Below are 20,253 nucleotides of genomic sequence, written 5' to 3'. Positions count from 1 at the left end.
ACATTTGTTTAAACCACTTGGACATATGAATTCAGATCTTTTTTTCAATTTTGTTTTTTACAAACCATTCAATCTGAAATGATAATTCACCTTAGATTGTGATACCAAAAGATACTTTGTTTTTATTCACAAAAACACCTTTCTATTAGATTTCTAAAACTCCTAAATAACTGTTTTTCAGAGAAAAGATTACACAGCCTTGACAAAATTCTTGCCTCCAAAACATGAGTATGTCCTTGCAGTGAGGATGACTCCAATCCAATGCACACTATATCGCTACTACTTGGAACATTTCACCGGTAAGCTTGGAAAGGTTTCATTTAGCTCTACCAATATGCTTAGTAACTACATATCGAAGGACAGACATTGTCTGCTTATAATCATTTGTTTGGTCTCAACGAGAAATAGATTTCTCGTTGCTTCTGTGTTTGGGTCTTAAACACAAGGCAGGGACCACTGTATTTTTAATAACTTTGAAGTTGTTGGTGGCTCAGTGGGTACAAAACAGGTTGGGTTTTTTTAAATGGCCTTCTGGCAAATTGCCTTTTCTGCATTTAGTTCTTTTTGTAAAGAGCTTTGTCTCTGAAAGGTGATATATAAAGCCAAGACTATTGTTATTTAGTTGATGGTTAATGTGAATACACTAGTATTCTAATCCATTCTATATACATTGGCAGGATTTTAGTGTTCTGACCAAATCCCTATTGAAATGGATGATGTGATGCAATCGGAAACCTGTCTATTCTGGAATCCGGCATGATTAAGTCTCTACTGCTTAAAATCAATGTAAATCTGACTCTGCAGTTGGGCACTGGGTCACTTGATTTTTCTTTTCTAAGCAACTTGGCATATATACTCATGACCTGCCGGTGCCATTCTGATTTATGTAGCTGTTGAACAGCAAATAAAATGTTGAACGAGCGATCTCCTTGAAAGAACATTTGAACTTATCAAAAACCTGAACGTTACCAAAACCAGCCAAAACTGAAAATAGCAAGGCAACCCGTTTGACATTCTGAATGCCAGCCGAAAGTGCCTAAATCGGGCATACAGGTACCAGTCTTTCAATGGGAATGGTTTAAACAGGCTTGTGCTAATAACGGGTGTAGATTTTGTTGAGGCATTATTGTGTTGTTGCACGTGTATGAAGAGTTAAAGGTTGTTTTTTTTTTTGTGTTCAAATAGTTTTGTCATGTTACCTTTTTTTTTTGTTACAGTATTAGATTCTTTACAGTAACTATAATCCAGCACACACTCTAATCCGGCACAATTTTCCGATCCCAAGTGAATCCATATTGTACAGACTTCACTGTATATAGAAAAGCCTGCCGTCTGTTTAACGTTTGTTTTGCAGGTCATGGTGGGCTACTTCTGATCGTGATGTTTTGTATTTACAGCAGTGACAGGAGATGTATGTTATTAACATACTTGTAGAAAAGGCGATGTATGCACTGTTTGTGAGACCAGATAGACACTCTCCATACTCGTACAGTGCTAAATGAATGCATTCCCATTCATTCTGTGTTTGGAAGCATCATTAAAGGTCATGTAATTAGTGCATATTACCAAAATTGTTTTCTGTAGGATGTTGTAACACCAGCTCCAGATTTCCTGTGTAATCCTATATTGGTGAAGCACTTTACTGCTTTTTCTTTGATCCCTAAGATGAAGGATGTTTTCCTAAAGCACTGACTCACTTTAACATGAATCAGTTCTAACCATTCATTCTGCTGGTTTCTAGCTTATTAATGGTAGTGATATAGCATAGTAGTTTTAGGAGGAAAGAAAAAAAAAGTTAGATTACAATCTGAATTGCAAGTTTAAAGCTAATTGGGCACGAATAGCCCAGGGCCAATCGATCTGTGCTTTCTTTCATTTGATTCATCAGCTACCTACGTGATTATAATTGGTCACTTGTCCCTTTGAAACTGTAGCCAAATGAACTTTATCATTCAGAGCTGCGTTTAGCATGGTGGTAACGTCAGAACTGTGATGTTCTCGGGGAGGGGGCCTGTTCAGATTGACCCCACAAGTTGCTGTTGTGTAAAGAATGATCTTGTGAAGCCTGTGCTTCAAAATTAAGGCAAATGTGCAGCAGATGTGAAAATGGGGTATGAAAAGAGGCACTGTTTACTAATTTGGGTTGATTTTTGGTTCACTTCACTGTATTTGTACAGATCTCTTAAATTGCTGCTTTTGAAATAGTACATATTGCCCTGGTGTCAGTTTAGAATTTGGATTGACTGCAAATTATTAACTTTCTGCTTTTATTTTATTCATTTTTGTTTCTTGTACGTGCGATTTTGTAGAGACCTGCAATATGGGCTAATGGTAAAACATGTACAAGTAGGGCAAAGTGTCAAGTGTGCAAGCTGGTTTAAGGGTTTTATTGTGATGCTTGTGACATATGCTAGTTTTGTAATTGAGAAAACAGCTTTAAAATGTAAGAGTGAGTGGAAGTTGGCAATGTGCTTTAGGGTGTTTGAGACCATTCTCGCGTCTCTCAAAATAAGATGCTTAGCTGTTTAGCGAGATGCATTTCATGACGTACTTGTTTCCTCTAAAATATTCAATGTCTTGAATGCTTGGCTTGGATGAAAGCAAGTGCATTGTGTGCGTTCTCTGCTCAAGTGACTGCCTATACCATCTTGTGTCCAGGAACTGAACTTTTCAGAGGCACAGTTATGATTTGTAAACAAATTAGTTTCACATGGGTAAGATTCTGTGAGATATTATTTCATTGATTCTTATAGAAGTTAAAAATACTGGTACATAAGGAAAAGCCAAATACGGTCCTGAACATGCCTCAAGCTGATAATGGCTCTTGAAACTCGGTTATTTAGATCAAGTAAGCTAAAGATGTTTTGAGCTAGAATATTTATTTGTTTCAATTCTGTTACGTGTACCACTTCCTACAGTACTACACCTCAAAGCTGATAATATTTATATCCATCCTTGATAATCTGCTGCTGGGACTGCTGTCTTCTGAAGATGTATTACAGGGTGAAAACACAATTCCCAGCAGCATTGTTAATCCTCACGTATTATGAAGAGAAGTTTTGCGTAGAGAAGTCCTGCAGTAATCATCTGTAATGCCTCTAATAAGAATGGTCTTATTGGCTCTTGCTTTTGTTTTAATATGGCACCTCCTTGCTGTAATTGATTGGGACAGGAACTTCTGACTAGGTGGTTTTTTTAATTATGTTTTTTTTTACAAAACAATGGGAAGGTATTTTATGTTGCATTTAAATGTAGCCTTTGTAATCTTCAACGGAATCATTTTTTTAATATATGAATTTCATATGTATTCATATTCATGTTTCATATTTCATATGTATGAAAGATGAATATGTATGTAAAAAAAATGTGATATCTTATAACAATTGTAAGTCGCCCTGGATAAGGGCGTCTGCTAAGAAATAAATAATAGTATGTATTCATATTCATTCATTTGGGTTTGATGTAATATTTAATTTTCGCCTCAAACTTGTTTCTCAGCTTTCTCCATCCCTCTACAGTAACCCATCTATCCTTGGTATTTTTTGTAGCCCAAAATCTCAGATATTTTTAGCTGTATAGCATTGGTAGTGACCTTTAAACAATAATGTTAGTTTGAAACTGCTTTGAAGTGCTCCTCCTAAGTATTAAATGTATCTCTTATTAGGTGTGGGCACCAGTGTGGAAGGTGGGAGAGGCAAAACAGGGACCAGACTATTCCAGGATTTCCAAATGTTAAGCAGAATCTGGACCCATCCCTGGTGTTTGCAGCTGGACTATATTAGCAAAGAAAACAAGGTAAAATAGAGTTAAAACCACCGTCGGTTGGGTTTAAAACCACTGCTTAATAAAGCCAGCCACGGGCAGCAGTGTGGAGTAGTGGTTAGGGCTCTGGACTCCTGACCGGAGGGTCGTGGGTTCAATCCCGGGGGGGGGGGGGGCACACTGCTGCTGTACCCTTGAGCAAGGTACTTTACCTAGATTGCTCCAGTAAAAACCCAGCTGTATAAATGGGTAATTGTATGTAAAAATAATGTGATAGCTTGTAATAATTGTAAGTTGCCCTGGATAAGGGCGTCTGCTAAGAAATGTAATAATAATAATAATAAAAATACTTGGGAATTTCCTTGCAATAATAATTATTTTCTTTGGAAAAGTTAAGTGACACTTTGCAAGAATTTAACACAGTATGTATGGAGCTGTTCACGGTTTGACATTTTGAAATTAAAAACAATATCTGCAAAATGTATCTATATTCATTTTATTTTTTAAAAGATGTTTAAGAATGGTCTTTTCAAATCAAATAAATGTATTTGTGACCTTATATAGTGTTTACATTAATCAATTGAGACTAATTGGTGAAAGTTTTTTTTTTTTTTTTATGACAATTACCTCCTTGTTTTAGAGCTGTAGTGATTTTTTTTTTTATAATAAAGTATCGCTTCTCTTTTCCAGGGATACTTTGATGAGGACAGTATGGAGGAATTCATTGCATCAGAAACAGATGAGTCCTCAATGAGTTTAACTTCTGAAGATGAAAAAAAAAGGTATGCATTTCTATACAGTCAAGAAACCCACACAGTGTGGCCTTAACAGGGAGATGGTCTTACTACTGAAGGGGCACAGTACTGAAATAAAGACAAGTGTTTGTTTTATGACTTAGAAAAAAGTAAAGAAAGAAAGTGTGTAAACTGGTGTTTGTGTGTTTTTTTAGTAAGAAGAAAAGGAAAGGCAAAGGGAAGATGGGCAGCAGCTCCAATGAAAGCGGCAGTGACAATGATATGGAGGTGATTAAAGTGTGGAACTCGCGGTCCCGCGGGGGCGAGGGGGTGCGAGAGAGACCGGAAATAGAACCTGCCCAAGAAGAAGGTAAGACTTCTTTCACCTTTTAACCTGCAGCCGTGTTCATATCATGGTGGTTCTCTTTTCATTCATGTATAAGTGGAGTTAGCAGCAATGTGATTAAAGCCATTTTAACAGCAAATAAAGGGGGGTTACAGGAAATGATTAACACCATAAAAAGTCTATTGGTTTTGCTGTAGTTAATGTTCTCAAATGTTTACGAGTTACTTGAGTCTGCTGTGACCCTCTCTCCCCCAGGCAGCAAAAAAAACTAATATTATTAAATTGCACCCGTGTGTGTGTGTGTGTTTTATGTTTTTAAATATAATAAACAGGAATACATGAATGAGTTTTGTAACACAACACCTACCACCTTTATTAAGCTGCTATTATAAAAAAAAAATGTGCAAGTTGTAATTTAAGTTGTGTGAGTGATATAGTAGAAATGATTTGACTAGACATACCGTTGATGGTTTGATTTGATAAATCTTTGTCAGTAATCACGTAAGAGTCTTATTGAAGTAGAATATGCTTTATTATTTATTTTGTATTTTTTCTATAGTATCTAAACCTACCTCCAGTTCAGGCCCTGGCAGCCCCTCCCCAGACTGGCACAAGGAGTTTGTTACTGAAGCAGACGCAGAAATCCTGCAGCACTCTGGGAAGATGGTCCTGCTCTTTGAAATCCTCAGGATGGCTGAGGAAGTAGGAGACAAAGTGTAAGGTTTTCATTGGTCATAAAAAATTAAAATGGAACCATATTTGTAACTTTTTTTTTTTTTTTTTTTTTTAAGTTGTGTATATTATAATGGATTTTTTTTTTTTTCCTAAAACTTTTTTCCAGTCTTGTGTTCAGCCAGTCATTGATATCATTGGACTTAATAGAAGATTTCCTTGAGCTTGCAGGCAGGGCGAAAGAAGAGGGAAAACCAGAGATTTATAAAGGTTTGTAATTAGTTTTATTAGAATTTATTTTCCTCTGTAGAATGAACATAAATAGCATCACATTAGATATGGACATTCCCATGCGATTCACTAGTTATGACTTTGTGATCGATTCTGTCAGCAATTCCCTCTTTGCTGACAATCTCTTACCAATAGAGCCTGAAATGCAGTCAGAAGTTGGATAACCTTAAATTCTAATAAAAAATACATTTTTCACTTTTAAAAATGCTTCCAAAAAAACCGCAACATTTCTGCATTTTTACAGCTTATAAATAGAAGTTGTTTAAGCTAAAGGGTCGTGTCCTTTTACATCTGCTATTAAAACTGCAGCTGTGATCAAATTTTTTCCTACTTGTATACCTTTTAAGCACTTGCTGATTTTTCTTGTTAGTTTTTCCCAGTTAGGCTTGTTGTCTGAGCCACTGGCAGCCCCCCCCCCTTGTTTCCTGCTGGTTTTTACTCCAGTGATAATTCACCACTGCTTCCGTGCACTGCTCCACGACTGAAAATGATGCACCACAGGGCTTGTACTGTATAAATAAACTTTGACCCCCAAGAAAATTAAGGGTTATACTTTAGCAAAAGCTTATATTTTTTTCTCCAACATCTGGCATGAGGTAGTGCTGCCTCACAACCTAATTAAACTACACCAGCTGCTCCAGACTTTCATTTCCAAAATGATTAGACCTTGAATTTTGTTTTTTAACTTTTTTTTTTTTTTTTCTAATTCGCCTAAAAACGTTTACTTAAGGTTTGCAATTTGTAATGGATAGATTGCAGCCCAGTAATTGGAAACATGCCGAAATACAAAAGAACAACAAAAACTAGGGTTAGTGGGCATGAGGGTTAAACATAGTAGCTTTTTATGATGCTATTCCCTTTTAAGGATGGAGTTGATAACATGATTTTGTGTACCAAATACTGTACTTCTCCCATGTCACGTTTGCAGTTCAAGAAAGTGTAAATTCAGATTTGTTCTGATAATCTTGAAACACCGGGTTTAGGTATGACCTAATAAAACTGGCTGAACCAGAAACAATGTCTACAGTCCAGATATGACCTTATAATTATGATGAAGCCTGTATACTTGCTTGATCTTGGTATATTAAACACATTGTTGGCCTGCGTTGTTGTTGAGTGTTTGTTTTTTCTTCATGGTAAATAGTTAAATTGAGCCATTATCTGGAAAACATGTAGTCAATTATTTCTCATGTAACGGATGTGTTTGTTCTAAATTGCAGGAGAGGGGAAGTGGTTTAGAAATATTGATTACTACCGTCTTGATGGCTCCACCAATGCAGTCGCAAGAAAGAAATGGGCTGAAGAATTTAATGATATTAGCAACGTCAGGTAAATAGTTTGGTTTAAACATCTGCACCTTGAATCTTTGCAACATCATTTTTATCTTGAATCGCTCACAGGATTTGACTCTTGATATGGGCGTTCCTTAATACACATTTTCTGGGTATTAAAGTTTGGGTCAGTGGTTTCTGGTTGATTTGGGCAAGTGAAGTCCCTTCATATTCAAATATCTGATGATCCTAGCGAAGGCAATATTTTGATAAAAATGTTCGTGGTGAGCTTTTCCACTCTGAATACAAGGGAACTTACATTTACAAATGTATGTAACTGTAAAACACTGTTTAACTGTACATCTTAAATGTTTAAATTTAAAGTAATTACATTGTTTTGATGAAATCAAATGGTCTTTACTTCTGTTTCTGCCTGAACAGAATAAGGTTTCATTACACATTAGCATTCATTTATGTTTGTTTGTTTTTTTAAACAGAAAAGTTACGTTGTTTAGTAACGCATAGGCTATATAAAGGAAACATTCTTTCTCTTTATTTATTTGTTTTTGTTTTTTAATGTAACATTTCACAGGCAACAGTGAGCTCATTTCCCAGCACAGAACTGTTTTTTTAGAAAAGTATGTTCAGTCTAATGTACAAAGTAATAAATAAAAATACTTTTTTGTAGTCGGTGATACTTTAAAAACAAAAACCGAATTGAACCTCATTTAAGAGAGAAAACAACAGTGTTATGTTGTCTCCTTTTAATCCAAATCCATTCGTCAAAGTTTAAACAGAGGACAAAAGGGCAGTGTTTTGGATTTCAGCTCTAACTCTGTGTGTTCTCTTAACGAGCGAAGGTGGGTTTCTGTGAAACCTGAGTGCTTTTCATAGAGCTCCTTCTGTCTTTGTGCAGTTTCCTATTGAGCTGCTTGATTAAAGGGTAGGCTGTGTTAGATGCCCCTGCCTTTGATGTGGCATTTGCACCAGCTTCTGCACATGTGCTGGCGATTGGGTTATTCTGAGTGCCTCAAGTCAGATTTGTGCAGTTTGGTAAAGGACTATAAACCAGAACAGAACTCTCTCCCTTTTATCACCCCCCTCTCAGGATGCTTACCCCCAGAGACAGGGATCTAGTGAAGTGGCGACCCTGCTTCATACAGTTTTACACGCATCTAGCTTAGCCAGTTATGCTAAAATGTTATTTAGTCAAAAGTTATTTAGCATCAGACTCTTGGCATATAGTACGGTGTATTAGTAAAGAAAAGGGAATATGCTATAATCGGTGTCACACTGGGGTTTATTAAACTGACCAAGCCAACATTTTATCAGTAATAAAAATCATAAATGTTTCTAGTGTGTAATGGTTGGTTTTGAAAACTTAATTTAACTTGGCTACTTTTTTGCTGCTGTTGAAAAAATTAGTTGTGCTGTTTTTTTCTTTCTTCTTCTGTGTATCCCTGGTGCTTACCTCCACCGTGCATTTTCCTCTTGCAGGGGTCGCTTGTTCCTCATCTCTACAAGAGCTGGGTCTCTTGGGATTAATTTGGTAGCTTCCAACCGAGTTATCATTTTTGACGCTTCTTGGAACCCGTCTTACGATGTTCAGAGTATCTTCAGAGTGTATCGATTTGGGCAGACGAAAACTGTTTTTGTCTACAGGTTTTTGGGTCAGGTAATAAGAATAATCTCTGTAACTAAATACACCTTTTAAAGGGAATTAAATATTTGTAGTTGGGCAATTTCAATTTTAATACAAGAAGATAGAGAGTGTTAAAATAATTACATTATCATTAAAGGTATGTTTGTTTCTGCATAAAATGAGTTTAACTGTGCTAATTATTATTATTATTATTATTATTATTATTATTATTATTATTATTATTTAACCTTTATGTAACCTTTGAGAGAAATGTCTATTACAAGATTTTATTTTTAGCCTTCAATTAAAGAAAAAATATAAAACACAAGAAGAATGTGGCTTATTTCTTTATTCAAAAATGGGAACTATTATGTAAGCTGCAGGCATCACTACAGGCATTTCCCTCAGTGTCAGGCAATCGCAGGATCTGTTTGCCAGGCTATAAGAAAGATTTGGTTTTATTTCATTGTGCTCTGCAATTTTGTTTTGTGGCAAAAATATACATATATAAAAAAAAAGCAGTTGGAAAACAGCGAGTTTTAAAGTCTGAATTGCTTGATGTGTCTCAGGGCACCATGGAGGAGAAGATCTATGACCGGCAGGTGGCGAAGCAGTCCCTCTCTTTCCGAGTGGTGGATCAGCAGCAGATCGAGCGGCACTTCACCATGAACGAGCTCACTGAGCTCTACACCTTCGAACCCGACCAGCTGGATGATCCCAACTCGGAGAAGAAGAGCAAGAGAGCCACCCCCATGCTGCCCAAGGTCAGTCTATTCATAGAGCTTCACAGAGTTCAGTCATGCAAGTGATCATTTCAATGGACAGCCTCTGCATTCCACAAACTGTAGTTTTCAGAATTCCCATGTCAATTACAGTTTCTAATATCTTGTTATATCCTGTAGTTTGAGGCAGGTATGTAAACTAAATTAGTTATTAGTTTCCAATAAGCTTTACTGGGAGGCTGGCAAACGCATTAATATGTTAGTGATTTAATTAAATGCATAAAACATTATAACTGTAAATTACCCAATGTGGTACCCTATTCCATATTTAATACAACTCTAGCTTAATACATCACAAGCCCATTGTATTATAAAAATGATAGTTGTTTCCAATGTCAAGCTTAATCCAAGACTTAAATAAATAAATAAAAAGGAGGTGGCGGTTACTTGAATATTAACCTTTTATTTTATTATTTTATTTTTATTATTTATTTATTTATTTCTTAGCTGACGCCCTTATCCAGGGCGACTTACAATTGTTACAAGATATCACATTTAAGGTCACAAATACATTTATTTGATTTGAAAGACCATTCGTAAACATCTTTTAAAAAATAAAATGAATATAGATACATTTTGCAGATATTGTTTTTAATTTCAAAATGTCAAACCGTGAACAGCTCCAGACATACTGTGTTAAATTCTTGCAAAGTGTCACTTAACTTTTCCAAAGAAAATAATAATTATTGCAAGGAAATTCGCAAGTATTTTTATTATTATTATTATTACACTTCTTAGCAGATGCCCTTATCCAGGGCAACTTACAATTATTACAAGATATCACATTACTTTTACATACAATTACCCATTTATACAGCTGGGATTTTTTTACTGGAGCAATCTAGGTAAAGTACCTTGCTCAAGGGTACAGCAGCAGTGTCCCCCACCGGGGATTGAACCCACGACCCTCCGGTCAAGAGTCCAGAGCCCTAACCACTACTCCACACTGCTGCCCAGTGTTGTAATTACGGGACACTTTTTTTAAAGGTAAAGTAAAATGAAAATTCCTGTAGAACTCTAACATGTTTTTGATTGAGAGCCTCCTCAGGACTACCCTGTGTCTCTTTGGGTTGACATAGGCAAGGGACCAAGGGTTCGTGGATGACTAGGCCAATTCACTTGCCTTTCATGGCTTTCACTTTGGGAGTTCTGGGTTTGAATACATTTGGTGGCTTCATTTTACCCCCAGTGGAAAGTAATGTTAATTTAAAAACACACAATTCATAACCATTGGCGACCCAGGATGGAATGGCATTTTCAGGTCACGGTTGAAGTGCCTGACCTATAGGTTATGTTATTGCTCTCATCTCTCGTTGCCCCTTAAATCACAAGCACCACAATTATAAAATAAAAAATAAATTACAGGTGGAGGAGCTCTGCTGTTTGTGCTGGCAACCCATGTGATCTCTGCAGGTTTGCTGCATTAGGATGCATCACAAAGTGAGTTTGAGCATGTTCTGGTGTTTCTGCGGAGTACTGATGGAAAAAGTTTACTGAGGTGACCTGAAAATGAGAATTTTCAGACAGTTGCTTTTTAAACCAAATAAGTATCTACATAGATTATAATTATCTGCAATTTTTGCATCTTGGTGGGAGAATTTTTTATTTGAAAGAAAATATGCATAGATATCTTTTGTAGTTTAAAAAAAAAAAAAAAGAAAATGCTTCAAGCTGAATTGAGAATCTGGGAATAATACACTTTAAAGGTTTTAATGACAAAAAAAAAAGATGAAACTGTAAGCATGGGAGCTTCACAGCACGGTGTCTCTCCAGCTTTATGTACTTGAAATGAAGTCTAATTTCAGAATATGCTGCCCTGAGGGGGTGGAAGGGGAACTGAAAATCAGGGCTGTTTTAGTACTCTCCACATAGATGTGTTTTGGGAGAGGGTTGAGCACATTTCTCAGCCCAGCAGGCAATTGGTTGGAATGTGATAATTTGCCAGTGCTTCCGTTTGCCGCCTGCTGTGTCTCGTTTTGAAAAGGAAAAGAATTGATAATTAGATACAGGGATCGACTCTTAACAAGCTCACCAGATGTTCCTTAAATGAGTGATTTTTGTTAGACATCAGTAAAGTTTGTGGCAAGGTGGTACAGTGGATGAACGCATTTGCCTTTTATCTCTGAACCTTGCGGTTTTATCTCCCAGAGACCCAGCAACAACAAAATATTCTGATGTGACACCAGGGCAGGATTCAAGTCAAGCTCTCTATATCCTTGCCTACCAGGTAGTATGCAGTCGTCCTTGTGTAAAAGGGGGACCTCAACTACCTGCAGACCAGCATAAAGGAAAGGGATCATTGGGATCCTTTTAAGACCTCGACAGAGTTTTGTGATCAGTCATCTACTTGCAACTGGAGCATTGAAGGGCCGAATGGCCACCTCGTTCATACGTTTTTTTAATGTACAGCTATGGCCAAAAGTTTAGCATCACCTATATAATTAACACATTTTGCTTCATAAAGTCAAATGAAACTTGCTGAATAATGTTACGTTAACATATTTAATTGCATAGAGTTTGGTAGTTTTCCGTATATCTGATAACAAACTGACAAATTGAAATACTGTACTACTATTATGGCTTGCAGTAGAATTTTGTGATATCATTTTGTAGTTCCTTTAATTTACATGATAAATAAAATATCTAAATTATGTTCATATTGTTTTTATATATCTACATCTATCTGTCTCAATCCTAAAATTCCAGGTGTTGCAAAACTTTTGGCCATAGCTGTATATTCGCATCACAGAAAAGAACAGTTATTATTATTATTATTATTATTTATTTCTTAGCAGACGCCCTTATCCAGGGCGACTTACAATCGCAAGCAAATACAAATACATTCAAGTGTTACAATACAAGTAATACAATAAGAGCAAGAAATACAATAATTTTTGTTCAAGTGTGACAAACCACAATTCAATAATACAGCAGATAATAGTGATAGTTACATCAGGATATGATTAAATACAAAGTACTACAGGTTAAACACTTGGCAGATTACAGTATTCTGAAGTACAGGATTAAATGCAGTAAAATAGGGGGCAGATGAGAGCAAAATAAAGCACATTTGAATGAAGGGTGATAGTGTCCCAGGATACAAACAGAGGAGTTCTACAGGTGCTGTTTGAAGAGGTGAGTCTTAAGGAGGCGCCGGAATGTGGTCAGGGACTGGGCAGTCCTGACATCTGTAGGAAGGTCGTTCCACCACTGCGGAGCAAGGGTGGAGAGGAGCGTGCTCGGGAGGCAGGGGAGCGTAGCGGAGGTAGAGCCAGTCTTCTAGTGCAGGCGGAGCTGAGAGGTCGAGTGGGGGTGTAGGGAGAGATGAGGGTCTGGAGGTAGCTGGGTGCAGTCTGGTCAAGGCATCTGTAGGCTAGTACAAGAGTCTTGAACTGGATGCGAGCGGTGATCGGGAGCCAGTGGAGTGAGCGGAGTAGTGGAGTAGCGTGGGCGAAGCGATGCAGAGAGAACACCAGGCGGGCAGCAGAGTTCTGGATGAGCTGGAGCGGACGGGTGGCGGACGCAGGGAGGCCAGCCAGGAGGGAGTTGCAGTAGTCTAGGCGGGAGAGTACCAGGGCCTGGACCAGGAGCTGGGTAGCATAGTTGGTGAGGAAGGGTCGGATTCTTCGGATGTTGCTCAGGAAGAATCGGCAAGTGCGTGCCAGAGTGGAGATGTGCTGGGAATAAGAGAGGCAGGGGTCCAGGGTGACTCCAAGGTTCTTAGCAGAGGAAGAGGGAGAGAGTGTGGTAGATTCCAGAGGAACAGAGATAGAGAGATCAGAGGAGGGGGAGGAGGAGGGAAAGAAAAGGAGGTCAGATTTAGAGAGGTTGAGTTTGAGGTGATGCGAGTGCATCCAGGAGGAAATAGCAGACAGACAGGTAGAGATACGGGAGGAGATGGTGGAGTCAGAGGTGGGGAAGGAGAGGAAAATCTGAGCATCATCAGCATAGAAATGGTATGAGAAACCATAGGATGCGATGAGGGGGCCCAGGGAGCGGGTGTAGAGAGAGAACAGGAGAGGACCCAAGACTGACCCTTGGGGGACTCCAGTTAAGAGTGGGTGAGGTGTGGAGGTTGCTCCACGCCAGGTTACCTGGTAAGTGCGGTTGGAGAGGTAGGAGGAGAACCAGGCCAGAGCAGTGCCAGAGATCCCCAGGTCAGCAAGAGATGATAGTAGAATAGAGTGATCAACAGTGTCAAAGGCAGCAGAGAGGTCGAGGAGAATTAGGACAGAGGAGAGGGAGGCAGCTCGGGCACACTTAAGTGAGTTGGTGACAGACAGGAGGGCCGTTTCAGTGGAGTGAGCAGAGCGGAAGCCAGATTGGAGAGGGTCAAGCAGAGAGTGGTTGGACAGGAAAGCAGAGAGCTGGCGGTGTACAGTCCGCTCGAGGGTTTTGGAGAGGAAGGGTAGGAGGGAGACAGGACGGTAGCTCTGGAGGGAGGTGGGGTCAAGGGTAGGTTTTTTGAGGAGGGGAGTGATGGAGGCTTTTTTGAAGGCAGAGGGAAAGATGCCAGAAAGTAGAGAGGTGTTGAGGAGGGAGGAGATGAAGGGGAGTAGAGCAGGAGCAGCAGCTTGAAAGAGGTGAGTGGGGAGGGGGTCCAAGGCACACGTGGTGGGTTTGTGACCCTGGAGCAGGGAGGAGAGGTCAGAGTCTGAGAGGGGCAAGAAGGTGGAGAAGGAGGGCGAGTTAGTAGGGGATGTAGTGGGTGTAGGGGTTGGAGCAGGAGGGGGTGCGGGGGAGGGAGAGGTGTTAAAGAGTTTGCGGATATCTGAGATTTTAGAAGAGAAGAAGGAGGCAAAGTCGTCAGGGGAGATAGGGGAGATAGGAGGGAGGAGGAGGGGGGGAGGGTTTAGGAGGGAGGAGAAGGTAGAGAATAGTTTACGTGGGTTGTTAGTGGAGGCTTCGATTACAGATTGGAAATAAGCACATTTAGCAGAGGAGAGAGTAGAGGAGAAGGAGGAGAGGAGAGTGCGGTAAAGGTCTAGGGCAGCAGGGAGTTTGGTTCTCTTCCATTTCTTTTCAGCAGATCGCAGTGTGATTCTTGCCGAGCGGAGCACAGAGGAGAGCCAGGGATGGGGAGGGGAGGGGCGAGCAGGTCGGGAGGTGAGGGGACAGAGGGAATCGAGGGAGGAGGTGAGGGAGGAGAAGAGGGTGGAGGTAGCAGAGTCTACGGAGAGTTGTGAAAAGGAGTCGATAGGAGGGAGGTGAGAGAGAGCAGTGGAGGCAAGGACAGAGGGGGAGAGAGAGCGGAGGTTACGGCGAGAGGTGACAGTGGGGGTAGGAGGAGCAGGGAGAGGGGGGAGAGACAGAGAAAAAGAGATGAAATAGTGATCAGAGAGGTCCAGGGGGGTGACAGAGAGGGTGGAGGGGCAGCAGGCCCTGGAGAAGGTGAGGTCCAGTTGACGGCCAGCTTTGTGGGTAGGAGGGGACGGAGAGAGACAGAAGTCGAAGGAGTGAAGGAGAGGGAGGAATCCAGCAGAGTGGCTGGGGTTGGAGAGATGGATGTTGAAGTCACCCAACAGGACAGTCGGGGTAGACAGAGAGGGGAGGGAGGAGAGTAGATAGTCGAGTTCATCCAGAAAGTGAATGAGAGGCCCAGGGGGGCGGTACAGAACAATGAGCAGGAGTTGACAGGGAGAGGTTAGTTGGACTGCCTAGTAGATGGCTTCTTCCAGAGCGCTGTTAGGTTCGGATCTATTCGAACAGCGTCTCGGCGCAGGCCTCCCCTCGCTGGACTCCCACAGCTAGACTCCCGGCTCTTTTGTTGAGGCTCTTCTGTTTGCTGGCGCTTCTTGCTGGCGCTAAAATAAGCTGCTTGATTAAATGTTACACCTGCTTGGCAAAAGAACCAACTAAACTGTGTGGAAACCAATCAAATAGCAAAATCAACTGCTAATCAATTTAGCCGCTCACCTGGTACTAGTAACAGTTGGGTGCCGTCTTTAAGGTCGCCTTCTATGAGTTGGGAAGGTTGGCACTTCTTTTATGTTTAATGGTGATTCCTGAGTACAGTCTTCATTTTTGTGATTTTGTAAGAAGTTAATACATTGTGTGGGTGTCTCTTATTAAATCAGAAATAATTTCACTCTGTTTGAGCAACCAGAACCCAAACTGCACAAGATAGCATATCTTATAACAATGACAGCCCACACACGATGTATTGACCTCTATGTGTTGGCATGACCAGTGTAGATGTCTTTCAAGGACTAATGTAAGTAATACTCTTGTGTGTTTGCTGCTTGGATGTTTTAACAAGAAAGCATGATGTGATGTATGCAAACTGAAGGAACATTCTGCCAGTCGGGAGCTCTTCCCCTGTAATGCAAGCTTGTCACATCTTGGTTTCATGAAGCTAGCTGGAGGTCCTTCATTTCTTGATTAGTCTTTACTTTGTTTTCATGTGAGAAGTCCAGGGAGAGTTTTAAATGGCTCAATCTATTGTGCTGACATTTACTGCAAAACAAACTTAATCCATACACCCCATACAATAAGATGCCCAGTAGTATTACATTTTTGTCAGTGTCATGTACCCCAAATAATTGTTTAATTTCTTGAAGGAGTATGTCTCTAATCCTTTGGGATTTTTGAGCTAATGTATTTAATCAGTGCAGACAGGGCAACAATAATTTACTGGTACTGAAGTTTTCCCTCGTTTAAAAAATCAGCCCTCATTAGTTTAACAGCAAAGGAATTGAATGTAGCATTTCTTGGTGAGTTAATAAGGGTTACATTTCTTATGCCATGAGAATAGGATTTGGGTTACATGGACAGTACATCTCAAGTTAAATGTTTGAGTCAGTTCTCCACAATATGGAGTTTGATGAGACCACCTACAGTGTGCCTGCAGCAGTCACAAGTTTAAGAGGTGTTAGCATTGTGTATAACTATACTCACAGTTCTTTCATTTGACCTCAGCACTTGGATAACGTAGTGTTACTGGAGAGAGAGATTTTGCTTGGTTTATGATTGAGAGTGCTTCGATTTTAAAATCTGCTACGGTTTTCAAGCTAGGTATGGACAGTACTTAATGTTAAAGATTTCCAACAGTTATCCAAGTTGCTTACTATAAAAAAAAAGCTCCTCTGAAGCATAATAATCCAGGTAAAACTAAAACAACCAAGTAATTGAGAGTTTCATTATTGTCTGAATTGTTTGTACAACAGTTTTAAAACCAAATCAGGGCTCAACACAACAGAAGAGAGATGTAGAAAAGAGATTCAGATTCCTGCATTCCCCATAGCTCTACAAATAAACAATTGTTCAACAATTAAATTTAGAGTTGCTGTTCTTTTTATTTATTTTTTTTGTTAAAGAACCTGAAGCAAGTATGCATCCTGACACAGGTTGTATATTACCTGATTATTTTATCAACATGCAGATTACATAAATCTTGTAAATCTTATTTTATGTGAAGGCTATTGGTCCTGAATTGTGGGGGGGGAGCGCTCTTGCATGAAAAGACCAATGGTATTTTGTACCTTTTGATTGTTTGCTCTGTAGTCTGTGGGTAAGGGGATATTGGTGGGCTTCTACAAAAGAGCAAATTATCCTGTTACTGAGAGTCTACCTCAGATTTTACCTCCCTCAAACTCTGAAATTCCAATGGGTTCGATGACAGACTGGAGACCACCTTGGTGCTGACTATGATGCATTCACTTCTTGTCCACTACATGTTTTAGCTCTAGTGGCAAATTAACTAAACATTTACCTCCTGTGTAGATCTTTTTGTAAATGTTCAGTTATTTTTCCTTGCCTCATGCTTCATTTGTTTTTTCATGAATTTAATATTGTAATAGAAAGTGCTTGTTTTATTAGATTAGCCTCACGGTCTGTCTTTCTTTACGGAAGCTGCTGATAAGTACAGAGTAGCTATGATTCCTTGGCAACAGTGAGATTGTTGAGCACTTCATTGTGGGGCGATCTCAACGAGGGAGCTGAAAGCAAAGCCAGTACAGTAAAAACATATTCAGACAGTGGAGATGAAGCTACAATGGCTCTGTCATAAACAGTGTTATGCTGCCTAACTGTAAATGTTATTTTGTTGAATGGGTGTGTTTATTCAGGGAGTTTCACACAGCCTAGCAGTTCATTTCAAATTGGAAGTAGCTGCTTTTTGTTTTGTTGTGTATCATGCGATACAGAGAATTATTATTTTTTAATGGTTGAATTTCTGGGTATAAAAACACACGTTGGATTGACGTGATTGTGGGTGATCTGTCATAGAACCGCGTTTATGCATGCTTTTCCTAAAATGTTGCATAGCTTTGGGTTTCGATTTTAAATTTGCACAACGCTGTTCAATGGACACAAAGGCAAATAGCAGCAAAATTACTTTTTGCCCTCTCCCTTTTGATTTTCTGTAATCTGTCTGTAGCCCAGAAGTTTGAACCCCCCTGTCCCTAATACTGCAGCAAACAATTGAGCCCTTATGCTTCTTCTATAGTGTGACTGCTCTGCACTGCAGCAGGTGATGTGGCCATCTTGTTTTGATAGCTGAAGGCATTTAAGATTATTTTAAGACTCAACATATTCCAAGTGGCATGCCTGTAATAGGTAAAATTACAATGAAGTCAAATTTTAAATAAAAGGGGAAGTCATTGGAAACAACGTTGTCTTTAGAGGTTTGCCCATTACAGGTTTTAGTTTTTTTTTTGTTTGTTTTTTTACCATATGTGTGAGTCTTTCAAAGTTCTGTATACAAATTAAAGTAATGCAACATTGGATCAATTCTTAATCTTGTTGGGTTGTGTTTGTCTTCTAGCTCACAATATATAAAATGTCAAAAGTTGGAAGTTGTACTTTGTTGATACCATTTCCACATTGTAGGTCTATTTAATGCAAAGTAAAGTTTAGACAAAGAAAAGCAAACACACACAGTTGGGTGTAATTTAAACCACATTTTGGTGACAGTGTTGGCCGAGGAAGCCAGTATTATATTCCAGTGTTGTTTTCAATAATAGTGTTGTCATAGAAACTGAAGTCACATGTAGGTTTATGACCCCCCCCCCCCCCCCCCCCCAGCACGCTGATTTATATTTACAGTTTCAAGCTTCACTGTGTGCATTAATTACCAATTGCATTGACATAATCTCACTTTAATTTGGTAACTGGACATTTTTAGATGAACACAGCTGGAGTACAGTATTTACATGTTTGAGTAGTGTCATGTTTCACCAAAACATAAGGGTTATTTATGATGATTGGTGTAAGGAGAAATTATTTATTTGTCCATACAAGCAAATAAAGGTTACACTTGAAGAATAATGAAGATGTTAACACAGGAGCTATTGGATAAGGAGTAATTAAGGCTATGGAAAGTGGGGTGAATAAATGGCAGCATGCAACCAGTTATAGGAAAAATATATCCAAAACCCTGATGGCAATATTTCCATATTTCCATCTGCTGTTTTTCTTTAGATCACTCCAGAAATACTATAACAGACAGACATCTGAAATCACTGAAATATGTGGTGCAATGTATAGAGCATCTGAAAAGTGCAGTTGGGAAGGAGGCTAGTTGCCTACTCTACCGATTTACAATTTTCCCAGGACCATGTAAAACACCATGCGTATATCTATTTTGTTTGTGAAGAAGGAAGTTGATATCACACCAAAAACATAAAAATGGGCTCCGAGCAATTTAGAAGGTGAAGTTTGAAGTGGTGTCGGATTACCTCCCTATTAGCGGCACCATTTGTTTTGAGAAAGGATCTGACAAATCTTAAAAACGGCATTCATTTTTTCAGGGACTCTGCCTCTCCTAAAGAAAGTGCTATTAAAAGTGACCGCACATGGGGGTGCAGGGATGCAGGGCTGTTTAAAAATTCTGCTTATTTGTCTTGCTGCACAGGACCTGTTTTTGGCAGAATTGCTGCACAACCAGAAAGAGCACATCGTGGGTTACCATGAGCACGACTCCCTGCTGGACCACAAAGAGGAGGAAGCTCTCAGTGAGGAGGACCGCAAAGCAGCTTGGGCAGAGTACGAGGCAGAGAAGAAGGTGAGCGCTCGGCCTGCTGCACATCACTGGCTACTTTACAGTCAACACTTTCAAGTGACGGTGCATTCGTTTGTGTTATTTTATATAGCGGATTTTGATCTTGACACAGTCGTTAACATTTCTGCTACCCATAGTGGTGCATGAGAATAATGTTTCGCAAATGGGGAGGGACTCTGTAAAGGAATTTGTTCTAAAGTAACTTCTTGTTTATTTTCTAGTGCTGGGACGAACACAGGATTTTCATGTTCGGATATTCGTTCATTTTTCAAAAAATAATAAAAGCCGTTATATTGCTCTGAACGCAGGCAGAGACAGCATAGCAGCAGGGTCAGAGGGCATGGCCGTGACCCCTGTATGTGTGCTTTTTATTTACAGCAAGACCTTATAGTATGCAACACATTAAAATAAAACAATATCCCAGGATAAAGAATAAATTGTGTAGGACTTATTTTACCCCAGTGAACTAACTACAAAACAAAGGATGCCAAATAGCTGCTCAAGTTAAACGTTGTTTTGTTCATTCCCAAAATAAATAGTACATAAAGTTGACAACGCATTTATTTTTTTCATTCCTTGCCATTGCCGTTTCTTCACAGTAAACATTGGCCATAGACGCGTTTTCGTAAAGTAATAACATGAAGTTTATGTTTGCCTTTTTGTAGCTGAACAAGCAAACGAAAACTGAAACTTAACTTTAAATACTTCAAATAAAACAAACATGGAAATGGCGTAGTAAAGTGAAGGGGAAAA

At 39.4% G+C, this 20,253-nt stretch overlaps 1 protein-coding gene across 1 annotated transcript in view; it reads left to right on the top strand.

Moving 5' to 3' along the window:
* The window catches only part of LOC117963337 (transcriptional regulator ATRX-like), a 66,903-nt gene that overhangs the window by 40,417 nt on the left and 6,233 nt on the right, over positions 1–20,253 (top strand). Inside the window, exons 22-31 of the mRNA XM_059001388.1 lie at positions 182–299; positions 3,665–3,795; positions 4,453–4,544; positions 4,712–4,866; positions 5,402–5,558; positions 5,684–5,784; positions 7,026–7,134; positions 8,574–8,751; positions 9,288–9,482; positions 19,354–19,503. Coding sequence (XP_058857371.1) covers positions 182–299; positions 3,665–3,795; positions 4,453–4,544; positions 4,712–4,866; positions 5,402–5,558; positions 5,684–5,784; positions 7,026–7,134; positions 8,574–8,751; positions 9,288–9,482; positions 19,354–19,503 — 1,386 coding nt within the window. The remainder of the gene's footprint in view (positions 1–181; positions 300–3,664; positions 3,796–4,452; positions 4,545–4,711; positions 4,867–5,401; positions 5,559–5,683; positions 5,785–7,025; positions 7,135–8,573; positions 8,752–9,287; positions 9,483–19,353; positions 19,504–20,253) is intronic.

Source organism: Acipenser ruthenus, chromosome 26 (assembly GCF_902713425.1).
Source record: "Acipenser ruthenus chromosome 26, fAciRut3.2 maternal haplotype, whole genome shotgun sequence".
In the NCBI taxonomy this organism is placed as follows: domain Eukaryota; kingdom Metazoa; phylum Chordata; class Actinopteri; order Acipenseriformes; family Acipenseridae; genus Acipenser; species Acipenser ruthenus.
Note: the sequence above shows the minus strand (reverse complement) of the source record. Positions and strands in the feature narration are given on the sequence as shown.